This window comes from Chiloscyllium plagiosum, chromosome 38 (genome assembly GCF_004010195.1).
Source record: "Chiloscyllium plagiosum isolate BGI_BamShark_2017 chromosome 38, ASM401019v2, whole genome shotgun sequence".
NCBI lineage: Eukaryota > Metazoa > Chordata > Chondrichthyes > Orectolobiformes > Hemiscylliidae > Chiloscyllium > Chiloscyllium plagiosum.
Window position 1 is genome coordinate 27117311 of NC_057747.1, and position 25851 is coordinate 27143161.

Here is a 25851-nt window from a genome sequence, read left to right on the forward strand (position 1 = left end):
AAGCCAACTGAGCCAACCATCTCCTGCAATCGGACTGGGGGGAGAGCGTGTACCAAATATACGGAGGAAGGCTGTAGGGAATTTTGATCAACATTGTGAAAACTATGGAGGATGGTGTGAAGGAAAACCGTGGGTCAGAAATGGATGGTAAATACTCAATGCATTGTAAAATCACAAAGTAAGAATCCAAAAGAAAGTACATCTTAAATGGTAGGATTTTAAATGGAATGGGCAGAAAAGGATCCTTACTGGATATTCAGAATGAAACAGGGATGGCACAATTAGCTCAACCATAGACAGAAGCAGAACCCTCACCAAGTGCAGAAAGTGAAACCCTTAATTTCTTTGGAAAAAAAGACGCTGCCTGACCTGCTGAGCTTTTCCAGCAATTTCTGTTTTTGTATCAGATGGAGTCGAGTCACTGAACGCTAGCTGCAATTTTCCAACATTTTTAAGACTCGAGTGAGCTTCGGGATCTCAGTTGGTATTGGGTCAGTGAGGGAGATCCCAGTGATCTCAAGATCGTTCAGTTTCATTGAAACAAGAACTGAACTTGCTGGAGAAACTCAGCAGATCTGGCAACATCTGCGGAGAGAGAAAGGGAGTAAACATTTCAAGTCCAGTTCTGAAGAATAGTCATTTTGGACTCGAAATGTTAACTCTGTTTATCTCTCTCTCTCTCTCCCTCCCTCTGCTTGCTGCCAGACCCACTGAGTTTCTCCAGAACTTTATGTTTTTATTCATAATTCCAGCATCAGCAGGACATGATTTCAGTTGGTCCAGTGTCTGTGTGTCTGTGTCTGTGTTTTTTTATTTGTTTGTGGGAGTTGGGCATCGCTGCCAGGCCAGCATTGATAGCCCATCCCCAGTTGCCCTTGAGGAGGTGGGGGTGAGCTGCCTTCTTGAATCTCTGCAGTCCACTTGCTGTGGGTTGACCCACAATGTTGGTAGGGAGGGAATACCAGGATTTTGACCCAATGACTGTGAAGGAACAGTGGTATATTCCCAAGTCAGGATGGTGAGTGGCTTGGAGGGGAACGTGCAGGGGGTGATGTTCCCATTTACCTGTTGCCCTCGTCCTTCTAGATGGAAGTGGTCGTGGGTTTGGAGGATGCTGTCTGAGGATCTTTGGTGAATTTCTGCATTGCGTCTGTGTGTATGTGTGTCCCCGTGTTCGTGATCCTGTCCGTGTGTCTGTGTCTCTCTGGATGCGTCTGTGTCTCTGTCCGCTTGTCTGCGTCTCTCTTTGTGTGTCTGTGTCTCTTTGTCTGTGTCCCTCTGTGTGAGTCTGTGTCCCTCTATGTGAGTCTGTATCTCTCTGTGTGAGTCTGTATCTCTCTGTACGGGACTGCGAGTCTGAGTCTGTGCTTTCTGCTCCGGGAGTTACGCGGAGCCTGTCCGGTTTGAAGCCCCAGGGACCTGGGAGAACGGGACAGCGTCTCCCGGCTGCAGTGGCCGGCTCTTTATAAAAAGCGATGTTTGGAGGGAGTTAGTTAAAAATAATCGGATGTGTTATAGGGAAAAGGGGAGGGCACAGACGTCACTCCTGATCAAAGTGGAGATTCCGACCTGAAACCCGCCCTGTCACGTTGTAAAATAAATAAATTATGTTAAGCAGGCGGCTGGCTAGAAATAGCATCGAGAGAGCACCAGGCAGAGGCTGGGGGGGAAAACTTCCTTAGAGAACATGGGATTGTGGCTGTAGCCTAGAGGTAACTGACTGCAGCCGAGAGGTAACTGACTGCCTGCTTCTAGCACTGACCCTGCTCTGGAGTCACTTTCCCAACTCCCACTGTCAGAGGGAACTGCTGCTGGACAATATCCATCACATCGGCGACCACAGCTCCCATTTGTTAATGTGCCGACCTTTTGGAGTATCATTTTGAAGAGATTACACGCCTGTTTCCTGTCAAAGGGATTTCTCATGAACTGGCGATAGTTGCGGCGGAGCAGGGACTCGAACAAGCGGCTCCGAGGTTCCGGGTACACGATGGAAAGCTCGCCGCCCGCTGCCCGGCGCCAGCTCCGCTCAGCCCAGCGCTGCGCCGGCCTTTCGGGCCTCGCCTGCTGCCTCCTGGCCGTGCTATCCCTCGGCCTGTGTGCCCTCCTGCACCAGCGGACCTCTGAGCTGCAGAGCCGGGTCTCGCATTTAGAGGCGGAGAGAGAGCAGCTCCCGGCCTGGCTGGAATCCGCTGTCCTTAACCGAGTGGAGGAACTCCTGGAGCAGGTTAGTGCAAGGGACGGAACCACAGCCGTTAGCACGGAGCCACACTCTCTCACACACTGTCCCACACTCTCACACTCTGTCCCACACTCACACACACTCTGTCCCACACTCACACACACTCTGTCTGTCCCACACACACACTCTGTCCCACACTAACACACTCTGTCCCACACACACACTCTGTCCCACACTCACACACACTCTGTCCCACACTAACACACTCTGTCCCACACACACACTCTGTCCCACACTAACACACTCTGTCCCACACACACACTCTGTCCCACACCAACACACTCTGTCCCCCACACACACTCTGTCCCACACTAACACACTCTGTCCCACACACACACTCTGTCCCACACTAACACACTCTGTCCCACACACACACTCTGTCCCACACTAACACACTCTGTCCCACACACACACTCTGTCCCACACTAACACACTCTGTCCCACACACACACTCTGTCCCACACTAACACACTCTGTCCCACACACACACTCTGTCCCACACTAACACACTCTGTCCCACACACACACTCTGTCCCACACTAACACACTCTGTCCCACACACACACTCTGTCCCACACTAACACACTCTGTCCCACACACACACTCTGTCCCACACTAACACACTCTGTCCCACACACACACTCTGTCCCACACTAACACACTCTGTCCCACACACACACTCTGTCCCACACTAACACACTCTGTCCCACACACACACTCTGTCCCACACTAACACACTCTGTCCCACACACACACTCTGTCCCACACTAACACACTCTGTCCCACACACACACTCTGTCCCACACTAACACACTCTGTCCCACACACACACTCTGTCCCACACTAACACACTCTGTCCCACACACACACTCTGTCCCACACTAACACACTCTGTCCCACACACACACTCTGTCCCACACTAACACACTCTGTCCCACACACACACTCTGTCCCACACTAACACACTCTGTCCCACACACACACTCTGTCCCACACTAACACACTCTGTCCCACACACACACTCTGTCCCACACTAACACACTCTGTCCCACACACACACTCTGTCCCACACTAACACACTCTGTCCCACACACACACTCTGTCCCACACTAACACACTCTGTCCCACACACACACTCTGTCCCACACTAACACACTCTGTCCCACACACACACTCTGTCCCACACTAACACACTCTGTCCCACACACACACTCTGTCCCACACTAACACACTCTGTCCCACACACACACTCTGTCCCACACTAACACACTCTGTCCCACACACACACTCTGTCCCACACTAACACACTCTGTCCCACACACACACTCTGTCCCACACTAACACACTCTGTCCCACACACACACTCTGTCCCACACTAACACACTCTGTCCCACACACACACTCTGTCCCACACTAACACACTCTGTCCCACACACACACTCTGTCCCACACTAACACACTCTGTCCCACACACACACTCTGTCCCACACTAACACACTCTGTCCCACACACACACTCTGTCCCACACTAACACACTCTGTCCCACACACACACTCTGTCCCACACTAACACACTCTGTCCCACACACACACTCTGTCCCACACTAACACACTCTGTCCCACACACACACTCTGTCCCACACTAACACACTCTGTCCCACACACACACTCTGTCCCACACTAACACACTCTGTCCCACACACACACTCTGTCCCACACTAACACACTCTGTCCCACACACACACTCTGTCCCACACTAACACACTCTGTCCCACACACACACTCTGTCCCACACTAACACACTCTGTCCCACACACACACTCTGTCCCACACTAACACACTCTGTCCCACACACACACTCTGTCCCACACTAACACACTCTGTCCCACACACACACTCTGTCCCACACTAACACACTCTGTCCCACACACACACTCTGTCCCACACTAACACACTCTGTCCCACACACACACTCTGTCCCACACTAACACACTCTGTCCCACACACACACTCTGTCCCACACTAACACACTCTGTCCCACACACACACTCTGTCCCACACTAACACACTCTGTCCCACACACACACTCTGTCCCACACTAACACACTCTGTCCCACACACACACTCTGTCCCACACTAACACACTCTGTCCCACACACACACTCTGTCCCACACTAACACACTCTGTCCCACACACACACTCTGTCCCACACTAACACACTCTGTCCCACACACACACTCTGTCCCACACTAACACACTCTGTCCCACACACACACTCTGTCCCACACTAACACACTCTGTCCCACACACACACTCTGTCCCACACTAACACACTCTGTCCCACACACACACTCTGTCCCACACTAACACACTCTGTCCCACACACACACTCTGTCCCACACTAACACACTCTGTCCCACACACACACTCTGTCCCACACTAACACACTCTGTCCCACACACACACTCTGTCCCACACTAACACACTCTGTCCCACACACACACTCTGTCCCACACTAACACACTCTGTCCCACACACACACTCTGTCCCACACTAACACACTCTGTCCCACACACACACTCTGTCCCACACTAACACACTCTGTCCCACACACACACTCTGTCCCACACTAACACACTCTGTCCCACACACACACTCTGTCCCACACTAACACACTCTGTCCCACACACACACTCTGTCCCACACTAACACACTCTGTCCCACACACACACTCTGTCCCACACTAACACACTCTGTCCCACACACACACTCTGTCCCACACTAACACACTCTGTCCCACACACACACTCTGTCCCACACTAACACACTCTGTCCCACACACACACTCTGTCCCACACTAACACACTCTGTCCCACACACACACTCTGTCCCACACTAACACACTCTGTCCCACACACACACTCTGTCCCACACTAACACACTCTGTCCCACACACACACTCTGTCCCACACTAACACACTCTGTCCCACACACACACTCTGTCCCACACTAACACACTCTGTCCCACACACACACTCTGTCCCACACTAACACACTCTGTCCCACACACACACTCTGTCCCACACTAACACACTCTGTCCCACACACACACTCTGTCCCACACTAACACACTCTGTCCCACACACACACTCTGTCCCACACTAACACACTCTGTCCCACACACACACTCTGTCCCACACTAACACACTCTGTCCCACACACACACTCTGTCCCACACTAACACACTCTGTCCCACACACACACTCTGTCCCACACTAACACACTCTGTCCCACACACACACTCTGTCCCACACTAACACACTCTGTCCCACACACACACTCTGTCCCACACTAACACACTCTGTCCCACACACACACTCTGTCCCACACTAACACACTCTGTCCCACACACACACTCTGTCCCACACTAACACACTCTGTCCCACACACACACTCTGTCCCACACTAACACACTCTGTCCCACACACACACTCTGTCCCACACTAACACACTCTGTCCCACACACACACTCTGTCCCACACTAACACACTCTGTCCCACACACACACTCTGTCCCACACTAACACACTCTGTCCCACACACACACTCTGTCCCACACTAACACACTCTGTCCCACACACACACTCTGTCCCACACTAACACACTCTGTCCCACACACACACTCTGTCCCACACTAACACACTCTGTCCCACACACACACTCTGTCCCACACTAACACACTCTGTCCCACACACACACTCTGTCCCACACTAACACACTCTGTCCCACACACACACTCTGTCCCACACTAACACACTCTGTCCCACACACACACTCTGTCCCACACTAACACACTCTGTCCCACACACACACTCTGTCCCACACTAACACACTCTGTCCCACACACAACTGACCCACATTCCCACACACTGACCCACCCAGACGCACATACACTGACACACACTGTCCCATACAGACTCACATACACTGATACACACACTGTCCCACACAGATTCTCACATACACTGACATATATCACTGTCCCACACAGACTCTCACATACACTGACACACACACTGACCACATTCCCACACACCGTCCCACATTCCACGCACTGACCCACGTTGTCCTCCACTCTTTCACACACCGACTCTCTCTCTCACACAGTCACACACACAATGTCTCTCTCTCACACACACAGTCTCACACCGTGTCAGATAGTTTCGTTACAATTACAAACTGTCCCGTTCACTGCTGTTCTTCAAAGTTGAAAATCACACGACGCCAACAGGTTTATTTGAGCTTTCGGAACGCTACCAATACCGGCCAGCTCCTTTTTCGCAAAGTTCCCAAACCGGAGTTAAACAGTTTCGCAAACACATGCCCTCGGAATGCAGCCAGAGAGTTCTCCAGACTCTCCCGGGATTGTCGGTGTCAGCCCCTTGGTACCTCCATGTTCCACTTCAATCTTCCCTCTCCCTCCTTCCACCTCCCCTCTCCCTCTCTCTTCCCCCCCACCCCTCACAAAAAGACTTCCTTAAAAATGTGTGAAATTAGTAAGGTTCCGCTGATGGCGAATCTCGAGATTAACTAGAGATGCTATTTGGGGCGGGGGCTGAGGGATTAGTTTCTGAGTTTCGTTCATTGCAAAATGTGGCCTGTGCCTGAAGTTGGTATTTGGGTCATTTCTGGGTAGCTGGGGAGGGGGGGCGGCGGGGAAGGGTGAGGTAATGAGACTGGGGGATGTTATTTGCCTTAAATGTGCCTGTGTCTCTGTGTCTCTGTGTCTCTGTCTCTGTCTCTGTGTCTCTGTCTCTGTGTCTCTGTCTCTGTGTCTCTGTCTCTGTGTCTCTGTCTGTCTGTGTCTGTGAGCGTGAGTGCAGCCAGCAGTCCAGTGTGTGCCTGTTCATTCCCATCTCCTGTGCTTTGACCCCACAGAGACTGAAGGCACACTTACCCAAGAGCCGGGTGGCCCGAGGGGCTCCTGCAGCCTGTGTCTGCCCCCCAGGTAGGTGCTGAGCTCCAATCCACCCCCAATCCACTCCGTCCACCTAAGCACAGAATCGCGGAGATCCTCTGCAGTGGTGGGGGGGTGGTGGGGGGGGTGTGAAGGTCTGGTCTGTTGGAGTAACTTTGTGTTGGCTCAGTGAGATGTTGGTTACACTGGGGTTTTGGGGACGGGGGGAGTCACAAAGTTCCTGCTGACCGTTCTGTGCTACCCACACCTCGGGGGGGGGGGGAGAGGGGGATCTAGTTTGGACGATCTGAAGGAAGTTTTGCTCACCTGTGTTCCAATCCCAGAGTTCAGGAAGGAGGGACACCCTGTGGAATGGGGAGAATACTTCAGACAAAACTAAGATCGAACCCTCCTGGAGTCCGCATCTGCATAGATCACTCCAGGTGCACATATCCCTGAGAGCAGCTATACAAATCTCTCCAGGTACAGAGGGACAGGGCTGCCCCCAGTAGGGAGGGGGGAGGGGGGTGGGGAGAGGCAGGGCTGCCCCCAGTGGGGGGGGAGGCAGGGTTGCCCCCAGTGTTTTGGGGGGGGGGGGGTGAGAGAGGCAGGTCTCTCCCAGACTATCTAATGCAGAGATGCCAAACTGTCAACCAGCCGCATGTGTCTGTGCCAAAAGGGTTAATATTTGATGTGGTGTAGAGTGTCCAAAGTTGGATTTAAGATTAGAGTTGCGGAAAAGATTAAAGCTTTGCCTGTTGGCCCAGTCTGAGCTGCTATTCTGGGCATCTTGCGGCAGTACTCAGTGCATCCAGTCAATCAATCTAGCACTTCACTCCTAGCCCTGAGCACAATGGCAGTGAGCAGCAGACCCCCTGCACAGTCCCACCCCCACTGAGAGCCAGCAGACCCACTGCTCCCCCCACCCCAACTGAGGACCAGCAGACCCACTGACCCTCACCATCCACTGAGAGCCAGCAGACCCATTTCCCCCCCCCCATCCCCCCGGGAAAGGAAAAGGCTGGCGTGCCTGCAAACGGCAAGTAATAAACTGCAAAATGCACACTGGGAGGATTGCACTGAACTGTGTGAGGAAAAGTTTATTTGTCATTTCCCAGGCAAAATAAAGTTGGTATTTGTGAAGATTCGCCTTGCTGTGAAATCTCCAGTTTGGAAAGATCCACAGTTGTTCTGTGGGGTAGGGTGGGGTCTGGGCTTTGAGGGGTGGGGGGTGAGGTTCATAGTGAGGGTGGGAGGTTATGCAGGGCAATATATCCTGGCCTTAGGGAGCAGGCCCAAGTTGCCCAGGAGCAGGGAATTACCAAATGAGGGTCCGTGCTCCCTACCTGCCCCCACATCAGATCTGAAACCGCCTCTGTCATGTTATTGTCCAGGTCCTAAAGCCAGACCCTCCCTCTAGCCTGACTGTGGGGTGGTGGGGGGAGGGACCTCAGATGGTTCTCCCCCAGAGCATGCAGGGTGCTTGGTTCATGGATCTGCAGAGTGTGGCTGCACAGTTTAGGGGGGAGAAGGGAGCTTCCCCTAGTTTCAGAACTATACACGTATGGAATTACTTCGAAATTCACACATTCTGAGCAGTTGGACTTCTTAGAGATACTGGTTACAAATGAAAGATTTTCAACTGAATTATTTTGTCCTGGCCGGTGTCGAGCTTCTTGAATGTTGTTGGAGCTGCACCCATCCAGGCAATTGGCAAGTATTCCATTACACTGCTGACCTGTGCCTTGTAGATGGTGGACAGGTTTTGGGGAGACAGGAGGTGAGTTACTTGCTGCGGGATTCCCAGCCTCTGTCCCCCTCTTATAGCCATAGTTTTGATATGGTGAGTCCAACTCAGTTTCTGGTCAATCCAGAATGATGTTGAATCCCTCTCTGGGTTTTTTTTAAAAGACCTAAATATTATAGCACAGGTATTTATTTGACTTAATCACTTTGAGACAGCCTGTGGTTATAACAGGCACTATAGAAATGCAAGTCTATTCATTTGAACATTCTTTTTTTAAGGTATTAAATTTAAGCACCCGGTCAATGTTAAATCCAAAACGAATTTGGAGAGGAACTTTCTGTAACTGGAGAGTGATGAGAGTGGGGTGAGGTGAATGGTTTAGGTGTATTTTAGCAATGCATCCATGTCGGAGGGAGGAGTCGAAGATTAACTGGATGGGGTTATGAGATAAAGAGGGAGGAGGATCCAGTGGATTAACGATTGCTTCTTTGCTGCATAAATCAATGTAATTGAAGAAAATGATGAGGGATCGTAGACTATTAGAAAAGGGAACATTTCCCAGGGCTGCTGAAGAATGGTTGTTTTGATAATGCATCCATACCTGGAACAGTTCCCAATGTGGTTGGGATTTGAAATATTAAGCAGCACTCACAAGTGCTCATATAAAATGACATAATTACAGGTCACATCCATGACAGGTACTATACAGCCTGGAAAGTAAAATCTTCATTAACAGCTCATGAGGAAATCCAGAAACCCTTCATGAAATGAACCCAAGCAAGAGTATGACAAATAAAGAGGGTGTATACTGCTGGACTGACCCTGGTTCCTTTTACCTGGACCAGCCCTTGCTCTTTCCAATGTTGGCGGGAGTTTTTGGGCCCTGTGTTTAAAAGTTCTTTTCTTCCCTTCTGATGTTACTTGACTTCTGTTGTATATGTGGCTCTTCTGGGTTTGTGTTTTAAATTTGCAATATTGCCATTTTTCTTTTTTATCTCCTCAGTGGTAGTTCTTTAAAAATAACTTGAGAAGCTTAGAAACAAAGTTGACTTGTTAGCCTTGAATCATTCAAGACTTGTGTTTTCCTGCGTTGAAAGATTAAATTATAAATTTACTAACATTTTGCCTGAAAAACACATGTTGACCGAGCTGATAAGGACCTCAGCAATAATTTTGTTTTGATACAGTTTATACACTTCATTAGGTACACATCTGGGTTTTATTTGAATATTTTCCACCCACATTTGGATCTTGTGGAAAAGGTACCATTGATGTTAGGAAAACAAAATTACTTTCAACCCTGACCACATGACCACAGCCATTGATTGACTGAATGAATGTGTGACCCAAATGGTGGCGGTTGTGTGTACCCACAAGAACCAAACAGGGAGGTAACTATTCTGTTCCTAAATCTACAAGGATGAGGTGGTATGGTGACTCAGTGGTTAGCACTGCTGCCTTACAGCACCAGGGTCCCAGGTTCAATTCTAGCCTTGGGTGACGGTCTGTGTGGAGTTTGCATATTCTCCCTGTGTCTATGAGCATTTCCTCCGGGTGCTCCGGTTTCCTCCCACAGTCCAAAGATGTACATGGCTAGGTGAATTGGCTATGCTAAATTGCACATAGTGTTCAGGGATGTGTGAATTAGTCAGGGTAAATGTAGAGTAATAGGATAGGGGAATGGGTCTGGGTGGGTTACTCTTCAGAGTGTCAGTGTGGACTTGTTGGGCCAAAGGGCCTGTTTCCACACTGTAGGGATTCTATGATAAAGTATGTTTCTTGAGCAGGAGAAATTGTAACAACTAATCCCTGAGTATTGTTGAAGAAAAGGCATATTTTGTTGAAGCTAAAAGGAAAACATTTCTTTTTTTCTTCTTTTTTATCCCCCACACTACCGTCTAACTGCGGTCATACTTATATTTTCCCCAGCACTCATGTTGTGTGTGTGCAGGTGTGAGACACAGTGAAAGACACAAGGTGCATGAATCTTTATTCAGTTTCCGCCATCAGGAAGAAAGGAAACACCCGAGTGGCCGGTGACAAGCAGTGCCCTTCCCTGAGGGCAATTGTGCATGATCCAACAGAGAAGGGGAGGGCAGGGATTAAATCAAAATACAGTTGGAAGGGGGAATAAAGACACTGCTCCCTGCGGTACCCACCTTCCCCTGAAAATTTCAAGGGTGTAGATGGACACCGCGTGCTCCTCCTCCAGAGACACCCGGGTTCTAACATAGCTGCAGAAAAGGGGCAGGCAGTCGGCCTTAACAACGCCCTCCACGGTCCGCTGCCTGGACGTGTTTATGGCCATTCTGGCCAGGCCCAGGAGCAGACCCACGAGGAGGTCCTCTGACCTATCCACACTGGGTGCCCAAAGATCCGGAGCGTGGGACTGAAGTGCAACCAAAAGCAGAGGAAAAGGTTTTTTAGAAAATCAAAAAGGGAGTGCAAATGCCCACACCCAATATACATATGGTCCGCAGCACCACTGAACAAGCAATTGGGCTGGGAGTCTGTGAAACACCGTAAGGAAAACATTTATTTTCAAATTGATCATCTTTTATTCTAGCACCAGAATCTATACAAGGGTATAGTCAGATCAAACTTCAAGGAGTTGATTCATGGTCAGTATCAGAATAGTTGTGTACAACCTTTCAGTGATCCAGCTCAAAGAGCAAATCTCAAACCAAGTTACAAATCTGCTGAACTTGTACTCCGAGGGAAAACATTTCTATTATGAGAGAGAAGACTGCTGACTGGTAGAGGTATTGCCATGGAAAATGTACCAATCATAATGCACTTGCCAACCAGTCACCACTTTCCTCCCATATGATATAAATGTTGGTTTTCTGCTAAAATTAGTATCCTCGAGAATTGTCCTGATCAATGCAAGAAAAAACTTTTTTGACAATGTGTCTTTTTGAGTCAAGATTAGTCTGCATCTACACTAGCTTTCCTCCATGTGTACTGCCTGACCGCTGTGATCTCCGGCATTGTTTAGTTGTCCTGAGATTTGTTGTCTGCAGGACATAAACTGGAGCCCAATGTATGTCTGGATTACAACGGGGGTATATTGGCAAAGAACTAATTGGAACTTAGTTCGATATTTATATCATCCTAGCAATGTGGAGAATCTTAGTAGGAAGAATTATTTTAGTATCTATTGGATCCATATGCAAATATTCAATTTTACGACCTCAATTACCAATATATTCTGTAATAATAATATTGAAGTTTATAGTATATTTTATGTCCTGTCTCAACATTTCATTTCTCTAAAGTTTTATCTTTTAGAAAAATCTGTCTTTCTGTAATGGATCTGGCAGAGTAATGGCTATAAATAATTTCCCTGTCAACAGGCAACCCATTTATTTCATATGGGGGTAGTTTATTACATGAAGATGTATCAGTAGCCAAATTCTGTCACTCATTCCAATTGGGCAAATGATTTGACAGATTGCCTTATAATAGTAGTGACTTTGCCACATTACAGGGTGATAGTCTGTATTAATCAGTAGTAACCAACTTGACAATCACTTTGTGGAACACAATTTGAATATTTCTTAAATAAAATGGGTGTTGCTGAAAATTTTCATCTTGGTCTCAAGAGGAAAAACACAAGATTTCCCAATTTCAGAAGGTCAGCTTTATGCTGCAGGAGAAAAGAGTGCTTATTAATTAGGAAGTCAACTCTGATTAGCCGAGGTGTTGCTATGAAGTAAACAAAAGGTATCTATGAGCTCCCCAACCTCCAAATAATTTTAAAAATATACAAGGCTTGAACATATTCCTTTTGCTTGCAGAGTATGGGTTACAGCTTATAAATGTATGCCATTTTTATCAAATGTAAATGAGTCACATTATAAATTGACTGATTATTTTAAATTGGATGATGTTGTACTGTTAGCACACCCAAGATTGTTCAGCTAATACTGTCTAAATGTAGAATCATATCCAACAGACATTTTGTTTTGAATTTTGCAAGCATAAGCTTGCGACAGTGAATTACGCAGAAGGATAGGAAGTAAAATATTTGCCTTCTCAGTGCCAGTACTTTGATCAGTTTTGTCTTTGGGCCTTAGCCCTGAGCTACTGAAATGCTTCCTCCTTGCAATTTTTGGTTATTCTAACAGGAATGAAGGTTGTTGGTTATTCATTATCATTTTCATTGAGCCATTCCTGGATACAGCAGTTTCGTACGGCTGCTTTGTATTTGATCAGACTGTTCGGGATTGGAGCTGGATTGATTGTGAACTGCATTCATCTTTTCTATTAAGCTGCTGCATAACTGTTACCAGTTGTCTGCACTTGCACTGTATCACACTGGAAACCACAAGCCATTAGGTAAGGGGTATGATAGGTTCCAGAAAGATGAAATAAAACGCAGAAGTCTCCAGCAGGCCTCACATCAACTGTGAAGAAAGGAAGAGAGTTAGTGCTTCAGGTCTCTAAACCCTCTATTCAAACAAAGTGTCACTGACCTGAAGTATTAACTCTGTTTCTCTTTCCACCAGACCTGCTGAGTTTTTCCAGCAATTTGTGCTTTTAAACCACTGGTGAGGGCATTAAAACATCTCCATTTATTGTCAAAAAGAACACATGCAACAGGATCATTTTCCAGAATATCAAAGGTAACATTCCCAGTCATATGCACTTGTAAGAATTTTCAGAGGGAAGAGCTTTGCTCAAGGCCTTGACTGTTTGGAGATCATTTAGTTGTTTGTATTTCAATTTTGTGTCATCATTCTGTGATTAAGGTAGTACTGCAACGCAGACATGAAACCAAAGCAACATGGCTGCTCAGTGGTTAGCACTGCTGCCTCACAGTGCCTGGGACCTGGGTTTGATTCCAGCCTCCAGTGACTGTCTGTGTGGAGTTTGCACATTCTCCCAGTGTCTGCTTACGTTTCCTCCAGATGCTCCTGTTACCTCCCACAATTCAAAGATGTACAGGTTGGGTGAATTGGCCATGTTAAGTTGCCCATAATGTTCAGGGATATGTAGGATAAGTGCATTATTCAGGGGTAAATGTAGGGGAATGTGTCTGGGTAAATTACTCTCCAGAGGGTCAGTGTGGACTTGGGCTGATTGGCCTGTTTTCACACTGTAGGGATTCTAGGATCATAGCCAGTCCTCAGCTCTCCATCAGATTAGACAATGATGGTAACACTGTATGAAACAACTAGCTTTATGCCTCAGTAGGAATTTCACTATACGTACTACTGTAGTAAAGAATGACAGGAGGAATGTCTAATCAGCCATGATCCTATTAAATGGTAGATTAGGCTCGAGGGGCTGAATAGCTTATTCCAATTCCTATTTCTTATGACCTAATGAGACAGTGTTGGCAGCACTTACCCTGACAATGTAAATTATTTAACACCAAAGGCAACTTCTCATTTGGTTTTAAAAATAAACTGATGTTCTAACGTCTGATGATGCTTGGCTATTGGATGGAGTTTACTTGCTTATCAAGAAAAGTTAACCTGCTGCAGCTCTGATAGGCTCCAGAATATTTTCAGGATGACGGTTTAATCGTGGGAATGTGTTAGATAGAGTGAGTTGTATTTGGTTAAGAGCAAATAACAAACACTCATCTCCCTCATATGTTTTTCAAATGATAATCGCTAACATTATAATTCATTGGACAATATTTTTGGGGTCAAGATATTGCGACACAGGAGCACAAATATCCTCAATTTTGTAACAATCCCAGAAGTCTTTTTAAAATATCTGCTTATTTCAAAGACTTAATGGAGGAAGTTCTGCATCAAAATATATCACTTCATTAGGGAGGTAATGGCCTAGTGATATTATTGCTAGACTGTTAATCCAGAGAATCAGGTAATGTTCCTGGGTGCCCAGGTTCAAAACCTGCCACAGATGGTGGAATTTGAATTCAGTTAAAATCTGGAATTAAGAATCTAATGCTGACCATGTGTTGATTGTTGAGGAAAAACCCATTTGGTACACTAATGCCTTTTCGGGAAGGCAACTGACATCCTTACCTGGTCTGGTCTACATGTGACTCCAACCCACATCAATATGGTTGACCATCAACAGCCCTCTGGGAAATGAGGGATGGGGCAATAAATGCTGGCCTAGCCAGTGACGCCCTCATCCCATGAATGTATAAAGAAAAATCATGTGTACAGCTCTCACAGTTGAGATAATTGAAAATTGTCAATCACATCCTTAAGTTTGTTAGTATATTTTTGAAGGTTTTAAGAAACCTTGGTGGCTATTAATTGCCTGAGCTCACGTATGTTCAGAAAGGACTGTAGTGCTAGGTGTGGGGTAAGAGGGTATGTCAAAAAACTCTCTGCACAGAAGAAACATTACATGTGTCTTGATATTGATCTTTCCAATTAGCTTTGAATCAGTTAGCAAGAATTTGTAGTGAGTCCAGACTTTTGTGAGCTCGTATGTTATCAGAAGCTGTTATCCAATTTTACCTGATTGTTGACATTAAGTAAATCTTTCATATCGATTTCAAATGCAGAGGGAATTCCACAACTGAAAATTTGGTTGGTATGAATGGATATTACCAGTAGCCATTGCAAACAAAATCCAGTGTGTTTGTTACCTCAACTGTGGTAGTTGAGAGTAATGTGTCTTGGGATGTGACTATTTTCCTGATGGTTTCAGTATTTGTACAGCATGTCTATCATTACCATTGGATGGGATATATTTAAAAGTATTAAGTTATTTTACATTGCTTTAATGATTGATTGAGCTAAAGAGGTTAGAGAAATGAATTACAGAAGTTGTACCATGACTCAGATATTGTGGATTTAAGTCCTCCTCCTGAGTCTTAAGTGCTTAGTCTTGTTGGAAACTTCAGTGCAATAATGTGGAAATATAAACTGAGACCCTGTCTGTGTTTGCAAGTAGCTGTAAAAGATCCTGTAGCATCGTTTGTTAAAGTGCAATGGAGGTTTTCTATTATCTGAGCAACATTTATTGAATATACCTCAAATATGAAATGTTTATTCAGTTCATTGCTGTTTTGGGGATTTTCCTGTATGCGTACTTAGTTATTGGCTTTGCATAACAATAGAGGCTACATGTCAGAATAATTAATTGGCTGTGAACCACTTTGAGATGTTCACAGTCAACAATATAAATGTAAACTCTTTAATAGTAAAAGAGAAATGAATAAAACTTTTAGTAACTTGATTTTGAAGGACTGCAGTTCTTAAAGAATCTGGAACTGATTAAATTTGCCTAGAATGGACACAGTCCAATTGTGTTCTGTTATTAACATATAATAAAAAATGAATTTCATTTCTGTGCTCTCTTGCCTTGAAACTGGTTTTCTCTTCAGCGTGTATTTTCCTTTTCTGAAATACATTTATGTTTCTTTTGCTTTTATGGGTCTGCCCATATGTTTCTTGTCTTTCTTGCGTCTTTCCTTCATTGCAATGATCCTCGGAATCATTGCTTGCTGCAACTTTCAATATTAACTACAGAATCCAATGCATTGGCTTGGCAATGAAGAGTTTTATTTGGATGCTTGCAGCTAATGAGTGGAAAGCAGTTGGATGCAAAGTGCAAAGAAGAGTGTTTGCAGCTGAATAAATGATCAGATCAAGATGGGGAGAGATTAAGTCACTGGTGTCCACACAGAAACAATTGCATTGCAAGTGTTTTTGATTGTATCCTTGGACATCTGCTAATAGTATGTTTAACCCAAAACATGCTCACAGAAAATATATTGTCTTATGTGGTGTATATATCCTCCTCCCAACTTTTGTTCCTTCTTTTATTTCTCTGTTGGAGGCATAAGAAGCCAGACCAAGATTTGAGATGCAAATCAATCTGATTTTCTATGCAGTGCTTACTGTGAACCTCTTCAGACACAGGAGTGGTAGGGGTTCACAAAAAAGGATGAAAACAGTTGACATCTCGTTCCGTTACTTTGAAAATAACTTTTTTAAATATTCATTCACGGGGTGTGAGTATCATTGGCAAGGCCTGCATTTATTGCTCCTCCCTTGTCATCTTTGAGAAGGTGGTGGTGACCTGCCGCCCTGAACTGCTGCATTCCATTTACTACAGGTAGCCCTGCAGTGCGGTTGCAGAGGGAGCTCCAGGATTTTAACCCAACAAGAATGGTGATACATTCCCAAGTCAGAATGATGAGTGACTTGAAGGGTAACTTCCAGGTGGTGGTGTGCCCTGCATCATCATTTCTTGTGGAAGATTTGCATATATTCTTTGCTTTAAAACAGTACAATATCTGTGGATTTTGTTGTGTCCATATTCTTTCTGCATTTGAATTTGATGATGAACATTGGATTCAGTAAGTATGATTTGATAAAATAGAAAGCTCAGGTAAATGTCTTCGTTTGAGATTGGTGTATTACTGGTCAGTCAGAAAATATTCCACAGTGTCACAGGTTCAGTTCCTGGTGTGTCCTGAGTTACCCTGTTTGATATGACAAGAGCGTGTTATCTCCATTAATCTGGAGAAAAATAAATGATAATAAAGCAGTCCATTTTTTGTCTTGTTCACATTAGACGTATGATGACTGGTTAAGCAGTGGGAACTGTAGAATGTCCATGTGACAATGTGTGATCGGTTCTGGCTGACTTTGTGGCTGGTAAATTATCATCTTGATTGTTCTAAACCCAGCCCCACTTTCCTGACCCCCACCTATTTAACAAGCTTCTCCTCCTTTGTTCCAGTCTAAGACAAAACCGTGACCTGCTGGGAGTCTGCAGTTATGATCCCTTGACCTTATTCTAGCATGTCCACTTTAAACTACATCAGTTAGTGTCAAATTCTTCAACTCAGTGCCTGTGCTTTGGTGGGTTTACTGAGTTCTAATGTTCTCGGCATCAGTCTCAGCTACAATGTCGGAGAACGGCATGATGTTTCAGAGGTTATTAATGAAGAACAATCGGGAAAAATCTTATCGGTCAATGCGGTGAAAACCTTCTGTAAAGTTACCTTTTAAAATGAATAACCTTCTAAAATATGCCCATTTTAACCTTGCAGTTTTTTTAAATTAACCTCTTCAGATGTTTTATGATTCTCCTCTGAAGCAGGTGGAACGTCTGACTTCTAGCCCAAAGGGAGGGACTATAGCACACAACCCTCCATTTAACCTCGTATTCTTACTTTGGAATCAATTTTGAAATTTGTTTCCCAATTATTTTACTAATGCTATAAACTCAAAAGTCACTAGGTAAAACCACAATAAAGACTGAAGTGTAGAAATTAGTTGCCATATTAACACATGAACACATGGCTTATTAGTATGTATGCTATTTTTAATGGATGTGAACACCTCCTGTTAAAATAGAAAATACAAGTGTCATATGAATCTGTTAAACATTCATATCCTATTTATGGTAAATAGTAATTTCTAAGCTTTTAAAAATCTGATGTAATTAAATTTACAACGAGATTTTTAAAAATGTATTCGTTTGGAGTAACAGTATTTTTTTCCAAACTGACATTTATCTCTCGACTTGGCTTAATTCTGAATACAGAACAAAACTCAAAACATATGATCTGCAGTTTGCTTTTCAAAATCCGTAGATCTAAGTCCCCCTATCGTGATGCTGCGATAAATATATCCTAATCTAGATACAGAGAAAATACATGAACTGCCTCTAAACCTTGACTTTTTCTAAAGAATGTAATATGCTGCCTGCTGAAGAATGGTTTGGTTGCTCCATAATTAAAACAGATCGCTTACATCTAGGTGAAGATGTTAGAATATTGCATTTTGCTCTGAAACTAGTGCTTTAGGGCTCAGTTTCAGGAACTCATTGACCTCTGCTGTTCTCTTGACTTGATTGACAGGGGATTCAGGGTAAGGAGCAGAGGTTACTGCTGTTTGTAAATAATCTCTCCACTCTCTAATATATTAGTGCTGGAAAGAATACCTTTCCTTTGAAACAGAGTCCTCCTTTGCTGCATATACTGAGAGGGGTGCTCCCTTAGAAAAGAAAGGGACAGAATTCCACGGGGGTGCACAAAGAGGGAGGGCTATCCTTTCAAATAGAAAAGGTGGAGATGATCCTGTGGGGTCAGTCAGACAACTGCAAGGAGAGAATAAAGGAGTGGAGAGAGCAGGGAGAGTCTGACTCTGTTTGAGCAACGTGGGCTAGAGATAAGATAGTAGTGAAGATAAAGAATCATCAAGGAACGCCCTGTTAAAATTGGAGAGATCGAAACCACTCAAACTACTGGAAGACAAGAACAAGGCACCATTTTTGTTGGAAGGCAAGAGGACACCTCTGATTCTGTCTGGAACATGATAGCATTCTTGTTGAGTCCAGCAAGCTTCCATTTAAAACTGTATCTACTGGTGCAGTGGAAAAGAATTCCTGCATGTGCTACTTGTTGCAAAACATATACACTTGCCCATGAATTTGATTTATATGAATTTTTAAATCTTTCTCCAAACGTTTAGTCACTCCTTCTTTACCAAATATGTGTCTCTGGCTCACCAACTGCTTTCCCCAAACTGTTGCAGAGTGCCCTCAGATGGATTTCTGTGTTGAAGGTACTGTGCTGTATTTTTGAATAAAAAGGCATGCACTCTGGAAACTTTGCCACTACAAACACGAACACTGAAGGCCCAACTAATTTGTCAAAATCCTGCTGGTCCTTACCTCATCTTTCAGGTTCTAAGTGTTGTGTTGTCCTCAGAAGGTTACGGCTTAGCATTCAATAACTGTTGTTGAATGTTGGGTTTAATCTGCTGAATGGGATTCCAGCCAGAATATATTGTCCTTGGCAGCTCTAGTCATAAAAGTATCAACTTGAAACTTATGGAGGTGACACAAAAGCTGCTGCAAATACTGTTGGGCACTCAAAATAATTAATTTAATGCACATGGGAACATAGCTTGATAATGTTGGTCCTGTTGTATATTTTGGCTCTTAATTTTAAAAAATATTTTGTGCTTTGTTATACGCTCATGTCTCAGTCATCAGTCTGCATCCTGCATATGTGAGTTAGGAGGCAGTAGTGACCTAATTTTGTCCCAGAGAGTCACTCAATGACTGTTTTGCTGAGTGTATTTCAGATTAGAGGCATAATAAATAACTGTATGGTCTGACCCACCTGTTTTCAGTACTCTATCAAGTGTGCAGTAGGCTGCTCTCCTTTTAACAAGGACCTGTCAGTAACATGCCACCAATACCAACGAGTACCAGTCATATGTATTGATGGTGATTGAATGATGATACTATCAATATTCAAGACACCTGTTAGTCATCACTCACCTAGCAGATGCCATTAGCATTGTTGCCATTCTTGTTAGTATTTTCAGTGTTTCATGGTAAGCAATACTTCAGCAGTAAATATAATGGTGTGTTAGTCTTCACAGCATGGGGTAGCTATGTTCACCATTCAGTCCATAAATAGATCTCTAACACAAGGTAGACCAAGGGTAATAATGAACATTGAAGAGTGTTGTTTTGTTACAGTTTTCTTTTCTTGAACTAGTCTTTCCGGTTGCCTCAGCCCATCAGGTTCAGCATCAAACGTACTGAGTCACAATAGGTTCAGTACATTGGGTCCTGTGTATGTTGACTGTGGCAAGGAAGATGGTGCAGCTAAATGGTTCAGTTTTGACCTAAACTTATAGAGCAAGGGATTGAAACCATGCACTGCAGATTCCATGGTCACACAAACCCCCGACCTTCTCCAGCATGTCCTGCCTCCTCTGCCAAAGATCTGCAGATTGAGGATTGACTGCTTGGTGATTACAATTTAGACTCTTCGTAGAAGTCATTGTCAAATCGAGAGATACTAGAGGATGACCGTTCCAGGTGTAAAACCTCTTGAAACTACGTTGATTAAAATTCCTAGTGCAGTGATGAATCTCAGTATTCAATACACTGAAGGGTACCTTACCAAACTGTTCTCTGAAAGAAATATTCAAAGACGCATGCAGTAAGGTTCACTCCCTGAGACTGAGGCATTGTTTACATTGATAGCACACAGCCAGAGAGTTCCACTTTGGCTGCCGGGGTTTTCAATCAGACGGTATAAATAAGGTTGAGGGTTAATACGCTAGTCACCAACCTAAGATTAATGTCCCTCAACAATCAGTAGGTGCTGATTTCATGAGGCATCGCAAAACATTTATAGTGGAAAAATATTGCCTCCTGTGTCATAATCTCAAAATAAAAGCACCTGGATTCTGGGCACACTTCAGAAATTTTTTTAAAATAGATTCTTATCACTTGGAGAGATAAAGCTAATCTTTCCATTGGCTGCCTCCTCTTCTTTTTTTCTTCCCCTTCCCCAACTTTTAACTTTGACCAAGAGAGGTTTTAAAATAAGTTTACATGCTTTTTATTGTTAGCTTTATGCATTTAATATTTTAATGGCTTACAGGCTGATTATATGAAGTACCAGGAACATTTCTGTTTGTCAGGAGATTGACATCAGAAGTTGACAATTCCATCCTTACAAGACGACTCAGGATGTCTAGTGGGGTTGGCTAAAATTCTTGGGCCTTTCATTGTTGTCTGCTGCCCTTGATTCACAGATGGCCCTTACTGAGGGCTGTGGCTTTCTGCTGTGGGCTGTCGTGTGAGTGAACATGTTGCTTCCTAACCTGATGATGGTTGAATACCTGGGGAAATACATTCCCGTGAGATATTAGATCTGGAAGAGCTGAATTTCCTTCCTTTCCTGCCACCTCTTTGCCTCAACATTTAGACATTTGGACTCAAAGTATGATGCAGCAAGCGGTTGGTTGACATTTTGAATGATTCACAAAAAGCTCCTCTGCCGTCATTAATGCTTCACACACATTCAGATGAAATGATTGCAAAATGAACTTTGATAAATAGTTCATTTATCAAAGTCACCTGTGTCCAGGTGACTGAACTAGCAGCTCCCGCCTGCCAAGTCCTGTTCTCTCAACTCCCAATGGCCAGTGTTCTTGTGCAGGACTGAGAAAATGCGGCAGCAATGCCCTGAGGCTGTCCTTATGGTGTGATGGGCTGGGGGTTGGTTAGCAATGAAGAGTGATACCAGTTCCTGCAATCACTGAGGTTATCATGAAGGGCCCCTCTTTGTCCCCTTCCCTGAGGCATGGTGACCCTCAGCTTAAATATCACCAGTCATTTCTCTCTCATTAGAGAGTGAGACTGTGGTGACTTTACCTTTTGTGTAGCAGCATTGATAATAACAAGAGGGGACCAACTTGATTCTGCAAATCTCTTGTGGTCTTACTGGCCTTTCACATTTCTTGTTTTATGCCCTTTAGCTGAATGGTTTGACACTGGCACATATTAGGAGACCCAGAAAGTCATCAGATCTCTGACTGTCTGAGTTCAGTATTCCCTGAAAGACCAGGTCCAAAACATTCTGTTTTGTTGTTTTACAAACAATTTTGTCTCTGTTGCTGGATATTCAAAAACTTTCTAATGAGCAGTAGTGCCATCATCCTTTGGAAGCTCGGCCTGGATTACTCCAGAGGTGTGGGTGTGTTACTTGTGAGCGTATCCCTGTTTCCAGTAGATCCTGGGATTTTTGCCGGTGTTCCCACAGAGAAGAATTAAAAACCATTGCCTTAAGCCAAGCTGTCAAACACCTGTTGAGATGATGTGCCTTTTTCTAAAAACGATTTATTGCTACTTGATTTTTATACTATTTATCTGCAGGAGTTTGGAAAGAAACCGAATATAAATATCTTTTGTAGTTTGATATAAGTTGTACATTTGCTTGAGAAAGAGCATGATGGGGCATCTTTGAACTTTCTGTGAATTATTACTTTACACTTGAGATAATAAAGACTGGGTGCGGTGCAATGACTGCTCTATTGCTGTAAGGCACAAATTATAAATGGGCACCCATTCAACCCTTTTACTGAGACAATCTACAATTACCTGCATCCAGATTTAATGCTTGACAATATTACAGATAGCCATGCTTAGGTCTTTCAGCATGGTGAATTTTCTTCAAAAACAATTCCTATTTTGCAAAGTAAATACTTCTCTTTTTGGTCCCACTTCAGTATGTACCTGTCTCTCTAAAATTATACCTACAAATACTGTGTTATATAGTTTAGCAAGTTCTGTTTTTATCAGTTTGCTTGCATTTTTGATTTTACTGATTTCTTTTGTGTGGGGAGTTCAAAAAAAATGTAGCGTCACTTACATTCACCTGGAGAAAGTTACCTGGGATCTGTGTTGAATAGTTGAAACTTTATTGCTGGAACAGCACAGCAGGTCAGGCAGCATCCAGGGAACAGGAGATTCGACGTTTCGGGCACAGGCCCTTCTTCAGGAACGTCGAATCTCCTGTGCCCGAAACGTCGAATCTCCTGTTCCCTGGATGCTGCCTGACCTGCTGTGCTGTTCCAGCAATAAAGTTTCAACTTTGATCTCCAGCATCTGCAGACCTCACTTTCTCCTCTGTGTTGAATACAAATGTCAATTACAGAAGCAAAATACTGAGAATAAGCACAGAAGATGCTGGAAATACATAGCAGATCAGGCAGCATCTGTGGAGGGAGACAAGATTAATGTTTCTGCTTGACTACTATTCATCAGAACTGAGAAAAGACAGAAACGTAAATGTTTCTGAGTGAGTGGAAGGGGAGAGAGGACAAGAAAGAACAAAAAAGGTCAGTGATAGAGTGCAGGCCACAGGAGATTAAATAACAAAATATTTCATGATGCAACAGCGAAAGGGAATGGTACTCTGGCTGCAAAAGCAGATCAGAGGTTAGGAATCCTGCAGTGAATAACTCACTTCCTGATTCCCCACCATCTACAAGGCACAAGTCAGGAGTGTGATGGAATACTCCCCACCTGCTTGGATGATTGCAGTATGTACAACACTCAAGAAGCTCAAAAACATCCAGGACAAAGCAGCCCACTTGATTGGCGCAGTGTGTAATATTTATAACATGAACTGCAGAAAGCTGCCAGAGCTTCTTTTACACACTTTCTAAGCCCACAGTCTTCTCCATCTAGAAGGGTAAGAGTTGGGGGATTATTGGGCCTCCATGTGAAGATCAGGCAGAGAGCTCTGAGACAGTGCTGCTGGGGAATGGAGATCAAGGGGCATTGGACATTCACAGCAAAGTGGAGGTAGCTAGGGTCAGCAAATTGGAAATCACTGAAGTGATGTAGGGCATCAGAAGAGTTGCAGATGCCGATAGAAAGAGAGTGTACAAAGGGAAGGAAAAAATAAGTTGTGATAGGAAGAAATAAATTCAGTGAGGCAGGAACAAGCTTAAACAACAAGGTGACCCAGGCAGTCCTGTTTATGGGAGGTAGGAAGGGGCTGTTCAATAATTGGGGAATTGTGAGGTTGGAGGCAGTCAGTGGTAAGAGGCAGTAAGGGTCAGAGATCTCCAGAGGTTGAGTCAGTGTCAGCAGGCCTCTGTACAGGGAAGGTATCAGTTACTTCTGCTTGTTACATCGCTACAATATTATTCCTTAATGGATCTATATTTCTGGCCTGGCAATGCTTGCCTCTTTGTCAAACGGGATTTTGATCCACTTTGTGTAAGTTCAACAAATGGTTCATCAATGACAGAAGATTGAGCCGTGCTGTTTCTCAATTATGCTGCACAAGTCTAGTGGCAGTTGCAATTGCATTTTGCATCATGCAAACCTTATTTTCTTGGATTCTACATCAAGAATAACAGGAGGCACTCGGTGCTAATTGTTATTGAGGAGTAAATTAAGAGATTTCTGGTGACTGTCCATGTATGGGACAGGAAAACAAAACCAGGAAAGTGCTGTAAGTTACCTTGTTCCACCAGAGAAAGTTAGGTCTTGCCCGATTCAAGTGTCAGTGAATTTTTAATGATGTGTTAAGTTCTATCAGTACATCTGGTTTGTTAAGTCATATTGAAGCAAGTTCTTTGGCATGAAAATTTGCTTTTAGAGTGTGGAATCATATTTCGTCAGATTTTATTATTGTTCAAAACTTTATTAAAAAATTAGAATGAAACAAAATGATGTTTTTCTCTTTCTCATACAAGATTTTACATTCAGCTAAATATTCTAACTTAGAACCATAGATATTACCACTGTGCCACAAAAGCCTCGTGTAAATGTATACTTGGCTGTGCTTGCTGTTTGTGAGTATGTTTTCACTTACAGACACGTGTGCATTTATATGAAATTAATTTGAAATTGCATTTAAGCATCCGGGGAGCTAAATTGCCATTAAGTTGTCTCATTGTATTTATCCTAGCAATAGCATTGTCAAGGTCAACTGGAATATGCCTGGTTGAGAGTGTGGCGCTGGAAAAGCACAGCAGGTCAGGCAGCATTCGAGCAGCAGGAGAACCAACATTATGGGTGTAAGTCCTTCATCAGAAATGACTCTCTCCTGTTCCTTGGATGTTGCCTGACCGGCTGTGCTTTTCCAGCACCACACTCTTGACTCTGATCTCCAGCATCTGCAGTCCTCACTTTCTCCTGGAATATGCATGGTGCCATTCAATTGTCAAAAGGAATTTCTCTTTAATGAGAGTGAAAACAGTAATATTTCCATATCATAACTGGCAAAACATGAAATTCATTTTTTCTGTTTTCAGGGACTGATGATAACATTTGTCGCTTGTTCATATTACAACATTTTGGTGGGAATCTGGAAAATATTATTATTAATTTTACTCTGATGTCTATTTTGCCGCAACCTATGTTTTAATATCTAAATGTCTAAGGATATTATGAAAGTTTTTTTGTTTGTAAAATTCATTTCCAGTCAGTTTACATTCATGTTGAAATGAACAATAGAAGCTTTAGGAAAAGAATTCTGGAGATGATTCTTAGCAATTTCTTTATAACTCGGAGGAGCAAACAGCACACACTGCTTACATTCAAGTTGTTCAGGGTGGTCTTGTATTAATACTGGAAGTCCAAACGTTTCAGTGAAAGTTGGTGCCTTCCAATTTTGTACATG

General features: G+C 44.1%; 1 protein-coding gene across 25 annotated transcripts in view; it reads left to right on the plus strand.

The window, feature by feature from the left end:
* The first annotated feature begins 1612 nt into the window (after positions 1–1612).
* col13a1 (collagen, type XIII, alpha 1) overlaps positions 1613–25851 on the plus strand; it is a 224795-nt gene continuing 200556 nt past the window's right edge. For 12 of the 25 annotated variants that reach the window (XM_043679199.1, XM_043679206.1, XM_043679205.1 and 9 more), the window contains exons 1-2: positions 1614–2227; positions 7180–7249. In XM_043679199.1, coding sequence (XP_043535134.1) covers positions 1991–2227; positions 7180–7249 — 307 coding nt within the window. In that variant the 5' untranslated portion in view covers positions 1614–1990. Of the gene's footprint in view, positions 2228–7179; positions 7250–25851 lie in introns of all 25 variants that reach the window. The other 13 variants (XM_043679191.1, XM_043679190.1, XM_043679193.1 and 10 more) reach the window with 2 other exon arrangements.